General features: G+C 42.3%; 1 protein-coding gene across 1 annotated transcript in view; it reads right to left on the bottom strand.

Moving 5' to 3' along the window:
• Positions 1–14,259, bottom strand: part of b4galnt3b (beta-1,4-N-acetyl-galactosaminyl transferase 3b) — a 168,048-nt gene that overhangs the window by 65,116 nt on the left and 88,673 nt on the right. Inside the window, exons 3-4 of the mRNA XM_073059369.1 lie at positions 10,002–10,097; positions 8,079–8,169 (exon numbers count right to left, since the gene is read on the bottom strand). Of these exons, the coding sequence (XP_072915470.1) occupies positions 8,079–8,169; positions 10,002–10,097 (187 nt within the window). The remainder of the gene's footprint in view (positions 1–8,078; positions 8,170–10,001; positions 10,098–14,259) is intronic.

The following is a 14,259-nucleotide window of genomic DNA, read 5'->3' as shown; positions in this document are numbered from 1 at the left end:
CCCTTCCTGAAGCCCCAATCAGCTCTTTCGTCTTACTGACGTTGAGTGTCAGGTTGTTGCTGCAGCACCACTCCACTATAGTTGGCATATCTCACTCCTGTGCACCTGTCCCCACCACCTGAGATTCTACCAACAATAGTTGCATCATCAGCAAATTTATATTTGGTATTTGAGCTATGCCTAGCCACACAGTCATGGGTATATAGAGAGTAGAGCAGTGGGCTAAGCACACACCCATGAAGCACACCAGTGCTGATCATCAGTGAGAAGAATATGTTATCACCAATCCGCATAGGTTGTGGTCTTCCAGTTAGGAAGTTGAGGATCCAATTGCAGAGGGAGGTACAGAGGCCCAGGTTCTGCAGCTTCTCAATGAGGATTGTGAGAATGATGGTATTAAATGCTGAGCTACAGACGATGAACAGCATCCTGACATAGGTGTTTGTGTTGTCTAGGTGGTCTAAAGCCGCGTGGAGAATCATTGAGATAGTGTCTGCCGTTGACCTATTGTGACGATAGGCAAACTGCAATGGGTCACAAAGAAAAATGTATATAGCCCAAGCCCGGGTGGCATGTCTACAGTCCTGGTCCGGCTTGTTGTTCCACCGAGCGGACACTGGAGAGCTACAAAGACACGAGAGGCTAGCTCCAAACCCAGTACAGGTTCCAGCATGCCCCACAGAGAGGTGGGTATTCTCTGTGTCTTCTCCTCTGGGTGGCTGAAACAGACTAGCCCTTGCCACAACCAAGTCAATGCAGCACCCCAGCCGTCGGTCTCACTAATGAACTGAACTTGCAGTATACTACGTTACTGATGTCCAACAGGGTCTTGCAATCCCAATAAAGAAGTCCATGGGGAAGAAATGTAATCTTTTGACCGTCGAATGTTTGTTGGTGGTTTCAGTACCTCAGGCAATGATGGTTTCCTGGGATTCTCACACACAACAGTCTCTAGCGTTTACGGAGAATGGTGCGAAAAGCAAAAACAACGTCAAGTGAGCGGCAGTTTTGTGGGTGAAAACGCTTTGATAATGAGAAAGGTCAGAGGAAAATGGCCAGGATGATCAAGTTGATAGGAAGGCGACAAACCTTCCAGCGTGAAAAATGGTTTCAATAAAAGCAAAGAACCTGTTAATGCCGCTCAGTGGGGCTTCAACCAGAGTTGCAGTGGGATGGGAATCAGAGTGCCAGAACAGTTAGTGGAGACCTTGTGGAGACCAATGGTTGTTAAGACCTCAGAAAAGTCAGGGATCAAAAGGCTGAGCATGATGCAAGTCGTGTCCTGAGCTGTGTACATTTCAGTGCAAGTAGTATTGTAGGAAAGGCAGATGAGCTCAGGGCATGGATGAACCGCTGGAATTATGACACTGTAGCTATTAGTGAGATTTGGTTACAAGAGGGGCAGGACTGGCAGCTCAAAATTTTGGGGTTCCATTATTTTAGACGTGATAAGAGGGGGAGAAATTAAAGAACGGGTGGCGTTACTAGTCAGGGAAAATGTCACGGCAGTCCTCTATCAGAACAGAGTAGAGAATTCGACCAGTGACCACATTAGTGGGACTATATCACAGACCATCCAACAGGCCTTGGGATTTGGAGGAACAAATTTGTAAAGAAATCACAGGCTGTTGCAAGAAACATAAGGTTGTTATTGCAGGTGGTATTAACTTTCCACATATTGATTTGGAATCTCATGCTGTAAAAGGACTAGATGGAATAGAGTTTGTCAGATGTGCTCAGGGACGTTTCCTTCATCAGTACGTAGAAATTCCAACAAGTGAACATGCGGTACTGGATCTACTATTAGGGAATGAGACAGGGCAAGTGACAGAAATATGTGTAGGGGAACACTTTCTATCCAGTGACCACAATGCCATTTAGTTTCAGAGTAAATATGCAAAGGGATAGGCCTGGTCCATGGGTTGAGATTCTAAATTGGAGAAAGGCCAATTTTGATGGTATCAGAAAAGATCTGGCAGGTGTGGATTGGAACAGACTGTATTCTAGCAAAGGTGTACTTGGAAAATGGGAGGCCTTCAAAAACAAAATTTTAATAGTACAAAGCTCATATGTACCTATCAGAATAAAAAGTAAAGATAACAAGTGCAGGAGACCTTGGTTTTCAAGAGATACTGAGGCCCTGGCTAAGAGAAAAAAGGAGGTGCACAGCAGATAAGGGGAAGTAAGAACAAATGAGGTGCTTATGGAGTATAAAAATGCAAGAGAACACTTATGAAAGAAATCAGGAAGGCTTAAGGAAGGCATGAAGTTGCTCTACCAGACAAGGTCAAGGAGAATCCCAAGTCATTCTACAGGGTAAAAGCAAAAGGATTTCTTGGGATAAAACTGATCCTTTGGAAGACCACAATGGTAATCCACATGTGGAGCCAAAACAGTTGAGAGGGGATCTTAAGTACATTCATTTTATCTGCATTTACTCGGGAAATAGATACAGAGGTTATAGAAGTAAAGCAAAGTGGCATCAATTACATGGACCTTGTACAGATTACAGAGGAGGTGGCTTTTGCTATCCTGTGGCAGATCAGGGTGGTAAATCCCCAGGGCCTGACAAGGCATTCCCTTGGACCCCATAGAGGCAGGTGCAGAAATTGTCAGGGTCCTAGCAGAGATATTTAAAACATCCTTAGAGACAAGAGAGGTACCAGAGGATTGGAGGATAGCCAATGGTGTTCCACCGTTTAAAACAGGCTCTAAACAGAATCCAGGAAATTATAGGCCGGTGAGTCTGACATCAGTTGTGGGAAAGTTTTTGGAAGGTATTCTAAGGGACTGGATATATACTGTAAGTATTTGGATAGGCATGGACTGATTAGGGATAGTCAGCATGGCTTTGTGCACGGTAGGTCATATCTAACCAATCTTAGAGAATTTTTTGAGTAAGTTACCAGGAAAGTGGATGATGGCAAGGCAGTGGACATTGTCTGCATAGACTTTGGTAAGGCATTTGACAAGGGCCCACATAGGAGGCTGATCAAGAAGGTTCAGTTGCTCGACATTCAGGATGCGGTAGTTAATTGGTTTTGTGGGAGAAGACAAGAGAGTGGTAGTAGAGGGTTGCCTCTCTGACTGGAGGCCCGTGACAAATGGTGTGCCGCAGGGATTGGTGCTGGGTCCTTTGTTCTTTGTCATCTGTATCAATGATCTGGATGATAATGAGGTTAACTGGATCAGCAAATTTGTGGATGACACCAAGATGACAGGTGTAGCAGAAAGTGAGGAAGACTACCATAGCTTATAAAGGGATTTGCATTAGCTGGGAAAATGGGCTGAAAATGACAGATAGAATTTAATGTAGACAAGTGCGAGGTTTTGCACTTCAGTAGGACCAATCAGGCTAGGTCTTGCACAGTGAACGGTGGGGCACCGAGGAGTGTGGTAGAACAAAGGGATCTGAGAATACAGGTCCACAATTCATTGAAAGTGGTGTCACAGGTAGATAAGGTTGTAAAGAAAGCTTTTGGCACATTGGCCTTTATGAACCTAAGTACTGAGTACAGGAAATGGGGTGTTATGCTGAAGTTGTATAAGACATTGGTGAGGCCAAATTTGGAGTATTGTATGCAGATTTGGTCACCTACCTACAGGAAAGATGTAAACACGGTTGAAAGAGTACTGTACAGAGAATGTTGCCATATCTGGAGGACCTCAGTTACAAGGAAAGATTGACTCGGTTAGGACTGTATCAAGTCAAGTGAAGTTTACTGTCATCTAACTACATGCATGCGTATAACGTACATAATATGTATAGAAGCCAGACGTTTCTTCGAACCAGGATGTAAAGAACATAACACATGATCACTTATGAAAGGATAAAATCTACAGATGAATCACACATAAATAACAAACTATAGTGCAAATATTGTAAGGTGCGGAACAGATTAACCAGTGCGGACATTTCAAGTATGATGTGGCTGAAAATTCAGAAGCCTAATGGCCTGGGGGAAGAAACAGTTTCTCATCCGACTGCTCTTATTTTTATGCATTGTAGTCTCCTGCCTGATGATAGAACTTGACAATCATGAAAGCTGCTATATACATGTGAATCTTTCTTTACATGCTTATACAGTGCATTCCATCACCAACAAATGGCCCAAGACTACTTATAAAACCATAAGACATAGGAGCAGAATTAGGCCACTTGGTTGCTATTCCATCATAGTTGATCCATCATCCTTCTCAACGTCATTCTCCTGCTCCCTGTAATCTTTAACACCCTGACTAAGCAAGAACTTATTTATCTCTGGTTTAAATATACTCAATGACTTGGCCACCTCTGGACCCTCTCCAATGCCTGCACATCTTCCCTTAGATAAAGGACCCATTACTGCTCACAATACTCCCAGTGCGTTCTGACCAATACTTTATAAAGCCTCCGCATCACATCCTTGCTCTTATATTCTAGTCCTCTCAAAATGAATGCTAACATTGCATTTGCTCTCCTTACCACCGACTCAACCTGAAAGTTAACCTTTAGCGAATCTCGCACAAGGACTCCCAAGTCCCTTTGCACCCGATTTTGAATTTTCTCCGATTAGAAAATAGTCTATGCCTTTGTTCCTTCTACCAAAGTACAAACCACACACTTCCCAACACTGTATTCCATCTGCCACTTCTTTGCCTATTCTCCTAATCTGTCCAAGTCCTTTGACAGACTCCCTGCTTCCTCAGCACCACCTGCCCCTCCACTCATCTTTGTATCATGTGCAAACTTGGCCAGAAAGCCTCTATTCCATCATCCAAATCACGGACATATAACACAAAGTGGTCTCAATATCGGCCCTTACGGAACACCAGTTGTCACTGCAGCCAACCAGAATAAGCCCCCTTTTTCCTGACTCTGCCTCCTGTCAATCAGCCAATCTTCAATCCATGCGTGTATCTTTCCTGTGACACCTTGGGCTCTTACCTCGTTAAACAGCCTCATGTGCAGTACCTTGTCAAAGGCCTTCTGAAAATCCAAGTAAACAACATACACTGACTCTTTGTCTATTCTGCTTGTTATTTTTTCAAACAATTCCAACAGATTGGTGAGGTAAGTTTTCCCCTTAATGAAACCCTGTTTTATCATGCGCCTCCAAGTACCACAAAACATCATGCTTAATAATGGGCTCTGACATCTTCCCAATAACTGAAATCAGGCACTGGCCTATAATTTTCTTTCTTCTGCCTCCCTCCCTTCTTAAAAGGAGCAGAGTGACACTTCCAATTTTCCAGTCCTTCGAAACCATTCCAGAATCTAGTGATTCTTGAAAGATCATTACTAATGCCTCCACAGTCTCTTCAGGTACCTCCTTCAGAACCCTAGGGTGCAGTACATCTGGTCCAGATAATTTGGCTACCTTCAGACCTTTAAGCTTCCTAAGTACCTTCTCCTGAGTAGTAGCAACTATACTCACTTGTGCTCCCTGACACTTTTGAATTTCTGGCATACTGCTAGTGTTGTCCACAATGAAGATTGATGCCAAATGTTTATTACATTCATTTGCCATTCCTTTGTCTCCCATTTGTACTTCTCTACTAAAGGAGGTATAAGGAGCTCCTTCCCCCCACTAGCCTGCAGGTCACCATTGGGCAGGGTGTAGCACCTGCTTAGCCACCTTCAGCAGGGTCACGTGAAGCAATGGGAGCAGGCGCTGGATGGTTGTATGAGCAGTTGGTGCATATCGTAAGCCCTGGTTATGCCACCAATGACACCAGGTAGATAATCTCTTTAAGAGCATTGATAATGACTGAGGTCACCCATCCTGTAAAGACACTGCCCAGAATATGACAATGACAAACCACTTCTGCAGAAAAATTTGCCAAGAACAATCATGGTCAGGGATAAGACCATGTCAAACATTACAGTACATGATGATGATGAAGACGATGACTACCTCTCCAGTGTCAATTTCCACTGTCCAATATCCACACTCAAACCTCTTTTACTCTTTATATATAGTATCTGAAAAAACATTTGGTATCTTCTTTGATATTATTGGCTCTATGTGTTTTTTTTTTAAAGTTGCTTTCTGTTGGTTTTTAAAAGTTTCCCATCATAAGACTCTAAGATATAGGAGCAGAATTAGGGCATTTGGCCCATCGAGTCTGCTCCACCATTTCGTCATGTTTGATCTAATTTTCTTCTCATCCCCAATCTCCTGCTTCTCCCAATATCTCTTCATGACCTGATCAATCAAGAATTTATCAACCTCCCTCTTAAATATACATAAAGAATTGGTCTCTACAACTGCCCACAGCAAAGAATCCCACAGATTCACCACTCTCTGGAAATTCCTTCTCATCCTCGTTCTAAAAGGACACCTCTCTATTCTGAGGCTGTGACCTCTGGTCTGAGATTCTCTCACCTTAGGAAACATCCTCTCCACATCCACTATATCAATGCCTTTAACCATTTGATAACCTATGAATAAGGTCACCCCTCATTCTTCTAAATTCTTTGAAATAAAGACCCAGAGCCATCAGATGCTCTTCATATGACAAGCTATTCAAACCTGGAATCATTTTCATGAACCTCTTTTGAGCCCTCTCCAGTTTCAACACATCCTTTCTAAGATAAGGTGCACAAGCCTGCTCACAATACTCCAATGAAGCCTCACCAGTGCTTTATAAAGACTCAACATTACATCCTTGTTGAAAACCTGTAACCTTCCACTAATTTTTGCTATATTATATGCTCTCTCTTTTGTTTTATGCTGTCTTTGATTTTCCTTGTCACTCTCAGTTGCCTCGTCCTCCCTTTAGTATACCACTTCATCTTTGGGATGGATCTATCCTGCACTTTCCAAATTGCCCCAGAAAATCCAGCCACTGCTGTTCTGATGTTATCCCTGCTAGTGTCCCCTTCAAATCAACTTTGGCCATCTCCTCTCTCGTGCCTCTGCAGTTGCTTTTACTCCACTGTAATATTCCAACCCTTTCTCCCTAACTGCCTGTCCTTTCAATACATGGTGTATCCTTGGATGCCAAGCTCCCAACTATGATCTTCTTTCAGGCATGCAATGATGCCCACAACATCATACCTGCCAATCTCTAACTATGGTACGTTTCACCTACCTTATGCCGTATTCTACATACATTAAGATATCATACCAGCAGTCCCATGTTCATCACTCTTTTCGATTTTGCCCCCATTACACTTCACTTCTCCCACTGACAACAATCTTGCCCTTTCGTCTTCCTGTTCATCCTCACAGTCTCACTCCACACTACATCTACTTGTATACCAACTGCACCTTCCTCAGCCCTATCACTCCAGTTCCCATCCCCCTGTCAACTTATTTTAACCATCCCCAACAGCTCAAGCAAACCTGCTCACAATGATATTGTTCCCCTCGGGTTCAGGGGTAACCCAATGATCCAGAAATCGGAAACCCTCCCCCTACACTACTTCCTCATCCTCTCATTCATTCATAGTATACTAAATTAATTTTTTAAACTTATAAGACTTAATTCACATAATTCTCCCAGGCACATGTTAGGAAGTAATCATATACAAACAAAAAAGTTTATTATAATAATTTTATTATCTTACTGTTATCTTTTATTTAACTAATGTTTTACCCATGAAATGAACACAGCACATCAGCCTTTCACAATGCGTTTTACCAGATCTGGATCAATCGAAAGAGAGAGAATAGTTTGACTATTTACATTTTCATAAAAATAATAGAAACATACGTATAGCTCAATTATAACATGGCATATTAAATAGTATTCTCCCAAAGTTTCCAGAGATCAGAAGATTTAAATTTTATTTTAATGAAAAAAGCAAAACTTTGCACTGCAATACTTTGAATGGAAACTCAAAGCATTACAAGAAAAACTTACAGCGATACATTCTTGCTACATTACTAATTTGTTGATTAAAGAACTCAAAGGTTAGCAGATACCAAACAGTTTGCTGTGCACACTTGCTTAAGAACCATTTATTCTCTGCATTTTATAGAGAGTAAATAGGTGTTGTGCACTGCTCACTTGAAAAGCAATGCTGGCTTCAGGAAGTAAGATCCTTCCCATGGTGGCAGAGTTAAGAACCAAAAGAGAAACTAACTTACTTTCTGCATAGGGATGGATATAGCCAAATATCCTGAGCCCATAGTTGGTCCATCTTGGTGCCACTGCCAACCTCTTGACCACAGTCCGGGTCTGTAAATGTAATGAGATTCACAAAACAGGAAGATCAATCAAATAAAGTGATTTGTGTTACTCAGATTAGTTGCACAAACATTTTTCAAATCTCTCGCACATGCGGACTTCCATGTTCTCAATTAGTTAAAGGTCAGCTTGACTTTACAATTCTAATTCTGATGTGTTTTCTTCATCTTGTCTTTATTATATGAATGCAAGGTAACAACCTTGGAGCAGGAAACACACTTATTTCTTCTCAAGGGGTTTTCAATTCCTTTATCATCCCCATATAAACAACAATGTGATGGTGTGGATCTTTCCACTCAGCATTTGTACTCTTCACCCATGCTTGCTTTCCAAACAAGTGCAGATAAAGCTATCAATAGCTCACAAATTTCATTTGCTCTTGCTTTACAAAAGACTGATGGTGGTGGCCTCAAATATAGCAAATAAAAGATAGCAGTGGAATTGAATGGAATGAAAATAAACCGATGTGACAGATTACTAAAAACTAACACAAAATACAAGCTTTTTTTTAAAAATGTGTTCAGTTGACCTTTACAGGACATTCTTCCATTTTCACAATGAAGGGGGCATTTTATTTTCAAGAAGAGATCCACCGTTACCAAAATGGAGTGACCACACTTTACTCACAAAAGTGCAATTTCAATCTCCAACGAATTAAAGCATACATACACTTGAGTAAAAAAGTCTACGCTGTACATTTTAGAACTGTTTGGGTAATAGCTGGAATCAACATGAGCACTTAGAGGGCCATAACTTGATGAAGTGAAAGAATTTTTCTCATGCTTGGCTTACTTTCTTTCAGAAACATCATAGAGCAGACTTGTTGGGCTGAATGGCCGACTTCTGCTCCTATATGGTCTTATGATCATTACTGGTGAAATAGGTGGTGAGGACCTTCTGCCCTGTTCTACCACAGTAATGTTAGATAGGGTTTTTCCACAGTAAAAACTTAGTAGGGAACTTTGAGCTGGTAATACTTCATTCACCTTTCTAGGTAGAGGAACTTGAGTCTTTTGTGCTAGAGTGCATTTTGTGGACTGTGTGTATACTTTTGTTTAATCCAGCCGGAGACACCAGAGACTACAGGTGCCGGAATTTGGAATAATCAGTCTGCTGAAGGTGCTCAGCAGGGAAGCAGCATCTGCTGGAGAAAAGTTACGGAGTCTACAGAATCCAGTCCTCATGCAGAGTTGCACCGTCAACAGCTCCTTTCCTGCCACACAGAACGCCGCTCGATCCACTCAGCAACTCCAGCAGACTGCTTGTTGTTCTATTTAAGCAGCAAGCTGCTTTGCTGGGAATGGATCATCCAGTTAAGAGGAGAAGAATGACATTGTACTCTTGACTTAATGCCTTGCAACTAATGGAATTCTTTGGAAGACAAGGCTGTCAATGAATCTCTCTGACTCACTGTGGTTGAAGCAAGCCTCGTTTGTCTTAACAACCTAATTAAAATATTCCAAAATAACCCCTATTGAGAGCTTAGCAGCTTCAGCAATACTTTAAAATCATTCCAAATATGTGACTTCCTGTAAGAGGCTATTCAAAAAAACTTCACACGTCGCTTGAAATATTTAACATTGAAGTTCCTTTCCATAAGTCTTCAAAATAATACAACATAATCACCACAGTTACAAAAGTAAATAGCTCTGCTCTGCCTTATTTTCGGCAGAAAACTGATAGTTCATCCTAGTTTCAGCACTCTTAACTCCTTCAGCCACTAGGATCATTGGAGATCCCAAAATATAAACTGCAGCAATAACAACAACTGTAAAGATTGGTCCCAATTTCACTGTACAAGCATGAATGTATTCGATACTTACATGTGGGAAGAGGGGAAAGTGAACATTTTTCCTGAGCTGATCAACAGAGCTGCCACACCAATCTTCAAACACGTGCAAATTTGCTTGACCCACTAACTATACAAAGGAAGCATTAAATATTTTCATTAGTTCACAGCAGTATTTCCATTTTTACATTCTAACTGAAAATGTAATTATAAAGGGTTGATAGCAAAAATGATTAAAACACTCAGCAAGCCAAGCAATGCCCATGGAAAGAAATACAGAGCCAACATTTCCATTCAAAAATCTTTCTACTGAAAGCAAAATGGAGGAGATCCTAGAAATCTGAAATTATTTTTAAAAATATGTTAGAAAATCTCAGCAGGAAGAAGCTTCCATGAAGGTAGAAACAACTAACTTCGCGGGCCGCTGATCTTTCATGATAAGTAGTCAGTTATATTTTTGGTATTCCGTCCCTTTGTTGGAATTCTAGGCTGGCACTTCACTACAATTCTGTAGTGTTAAAGTTGACTGACCTTGACATTTATTTGCAAGTGAAATGTGGTCAAATGGTATTGTGGAGAAAACCTTTGCCAAGCTGTCTCGGTGTAATTTTTTCGAACAGTATTTAGACTTTTGAAGGCACTAACTGATAAACTTTTGCCATTACTGCATGTAGTAAGACACAATGCTGGGGTTCAATAAAATAATGAAAAAACCTGTGTAAGTTCACAAACTCAGGAGATTCTGCAGATGCTGGAAATCCTGAGCAACACTAAAATTGTTGGAGGAAATCTGCAAATCAGACAGTATCTATATGGAGAGGAGTAAACTGTCGATATTTTAGGCTGAACGTCTTAATCGGGAATGGACAGGAATGGGGCAGAAGCCGGAATAAGGTGGGGGCAGGGGAAGGAGAGATGAGACAGGGGGAGAGGGGATGAAGAAAGAAACTGGGAAATGATAGGTGGTAGAGGTAAAGGGCTAAAGAAGAAAAAATCTGATTGGAAAGGACAGTGGACATTGGAGTAAAAGGAAGGAGGGAGGTGAGGAAAAGGGGTGTGAGGGTAGCCAGAATGGAAAATAGAGAAAAGTGGAGGGTAGAGTAATTCCAAGCTTTAGAAAAATGGTTGTGCCATCAGGTTGGAGCTAACCAGACAGAATATGAGGTGTTGCTCCTCAGACCCAACCTCATTGTGACATGTCTGCCCATAGCCTCCTCAATGAGCAACACACACAAAATGCTGGTGGAACGCAGCAGGCCAGGCAGCATCTATAGGAAGAAGCACAGTCGATGATTAGGGGCGAGACCCTTCGTCAGGACTAATGGAAAAAAGAGATAGTAAGAGATTTGCAAGGGGGAGAGAGAGAGGGGGAGATCCTTTTTTTTCCTTTTTTTCTTCTTTTCTGTCTCTCTTTTTTCTCTCCCTGTCCCTCTCACAATCACTCCTTGCCTGCTCTCCATCTCCCTTCCTCCAGTGCTCCCCCCCCCCCCTTTCTTTCTCCCTAGGCTTCCCATCCCATGATCCTTTCTCTTCTCCAGCTGTGTATCCCTTTTGCCAATCAACTTTCCAGCTCTTAACTTCATCCCTCCCCCTCCCATCTTCTCCTATCATTTCAGATCTCCCCCTCACCCTCCCACTTTCAAATCTCTTACTACCTCTTTTTTCTGTTAGTCCTGCCGAAGGGTCTCAGCACGAGACGTCGACTGTGCTTCTTCCTATAGATGCTGCCTGGCCTGCTGCGTTCCACCAGCATTTTGTGTGTGTTGCTTGAACTTCCAGCATCTGCAGATTTCCTCCTGTTTGCGATGTCACAATGAGAACAGGAATTCAAATTGAAATGAGAAGCCACCAGGTCTCACTGATGTAGAGGCCACCGGATACCGTAGTTGACCCCGACATACTAGCATGTGAAGTGTCATCTCAGAGATTGATCCTACCACGAAGCACCTTTCCCTTCCCATAAGGATCGCTCCCTCCATGATTCCCTTGACCTTCTCAATGATCTCCCTCCTGGTACTTAACTCTGCAAGTGTGACAAGTGTTACACCTGCCTCTACAGCTCTTCTCTCACTACCATTTCTTTCCAGTCCTGATGAAGAGTCTCAGCCTGAAACACGTGCTTATTCTCCTCTATAGATGCTGCCTGACTTGCTGAGTTTCTGTGTCAATTTACATCAGGTCTGCACTCCAAAAGGGGAACCAAATACTGTGTTCATCCATGGTTGGAGGGTACTTTGTAGCTTGGGAATCGCTATGACAAAAGGCAATGCAGGAAAGGGATTAGATACCCTACTCTACCAATTATCAGTCTTGAAAACATACTCATCTGGAAGACAGAGGCAATATGCAAGAAAAAGATTTCAGGCTAGTTGAAAAAAATTACCCACTGTGTCTGCACTTTTATTCACTTACAGTCAAAAGAACAGAGCAGCACACAATGGATGAATTCTTCTGCCAATAACTATTATGAATGAGTACACGGTTTTATAACAGTGTAGTGATAGATAGATAGATAGATAGATAGATAGATACTTTATTCATCCCCATGGGGAAATTCAACATTTTTCCAATGTCCCATACACTTGTTGTAGCAAAAACTCATTACATACAATACTTAACTCAGTAATAATATGATATGCATCTAAATCACTAACTCAAAAAGCATTAATAATAGCTTTAAAAAAAGTTCTTAAGTCCTGGCAGTTGAATTGTAAAGCCTAATGGCATTGGGGAGTATTGACCTCTTCATCCTGTCTGAGGAGCATTGCATCGACAGTAACCTGTCGCTGAAACTGCTTCTCTGTCTCTGGATGGTGCTATGTAGAGGATGTTCAGGGTTTTCCATAATTGACCGTAGCCTACTCAGCGCCCTTCGCTCAGCTACCGATGTTAAACTCTCCAGTACTTTGCCCACGACAGAGCCCGCCTTCCTTATCAGCTTATTAAGACGTGAGGCGTCCTTCTTCTTAATGCTTCCTCCCCAACACGCCACCACAAAGAAGAGGGCGCTCTCAACAACTGACCTATAGAACATCTTCAGCATCTCACTGCAGACATTGAATGACGCCAACCTTCTAAGGAAGTACAGTCGACTCTGTGCCTTCCTGCACAAGGCATCTGTGTTGGCAGTCCAGTCTAGCTTCTCGTCCAACTGTACTCCCAGATACTTGTAGGTCTTAACCTGCTCCACACATTCTCCATTATTTCTATATTTTATTTAAATACATAATTTGTTACTTATCAATTTCACCAACTTTGCCTCCAACTTCCACCCTTCTGCTAAATTCACTTGGTACGTTTCTGTCACCTCCCTCCCGTTTCTCGATCTCTGTTTCCATCTCTGGAAACAAACTGTCCACTGACATCATCTGTAAGTCTACCAATCCCATGGTTATCTTGACTATATCTCTTCCCACCTTGTCTCCTGTAAAAATGTTATTCCTTTTCTCAGAGCCTTCGTCACTGCTGCATCTGTTGCCAGGATGAGGCTTTCCTTTCCAGGACACCAGAGATGTCCTCCTTATTCAAAGGACAGTGTTTCCCTTCCTTCACCATTGATACTGCTCTCACCTGCATCTTCTCCATTTCCTGAACATCTGCACTCACCCCATCTTCCCACTACCTTAACAGTGGTAGTTTCTCTTGTCCTAACCTAGTACCCCAAGAGCCTACACATCTGACATAAAATTCACCATAATTTTCGCCATCTTCAAAAGGGAATCTACTACCAAACATGGGGCCGCCCTCAGGGTGGAGGAGCAACACCTTATATTCCATCTGGGTAACCTTCAACCAAATGGCATGACTACCAATTTTTCCTTCCCTCTTCTGCTGTTCCCCACTCTGATCCCTTACCACTTCTCACCTGCCCATCACCTTCACCTGGGTCCCCTCCTCCTCCTCTTTCTCTAATGGTCCACTAACCGCTCTTCCTTTCCAGCCCATTACCTTTCCCACCAACCTGGCTTCACCTATTGTCTTCCTGCTATCCTATTTCACTTTGCCCTACCTTTTCAGTCTGGCGTCTTCTCCCCTCCCTTGCGTTCCAGTCCTGATGAAGGGTCTCGGCCCAAAACGTCAACTGTTTATTAATTTCCATTGATTATAGCTGGCTTGCTGAGTTCCTCCAGCATTTTGTGTGTTATTTCATAATCCTTTCTATCGTAATAGGAAGATTGTCTAAATATATTCCTCACAACATAATTGCCTTAGCTAACCACGCCTCTAGCAAGAAGGCACCATAAGATACACATCAGATACACAATTACCACTTGCTATGGAGTGGTAGCGGA

Source organism: Hemitrygon akajei, chromosome 10, assembly GCF_048418815.1.
Source record: "Hemitrygon akajei chromosome 10, sHemAka1.3, whole genome shotgun sequence".
NCBI classification, from domain to species: Eukaryota; Metazoa; Chordata; class Chondrichthyes; order Myliobatiformes; family Dasyatidae; genus Hemitrygon; species Hemitrygon akajei.
The sequence above is the reverse complement of the archived record's forward strand: the minus strand, read 5'-3'. Positions and strand labels throughout refer to the sequence as shown.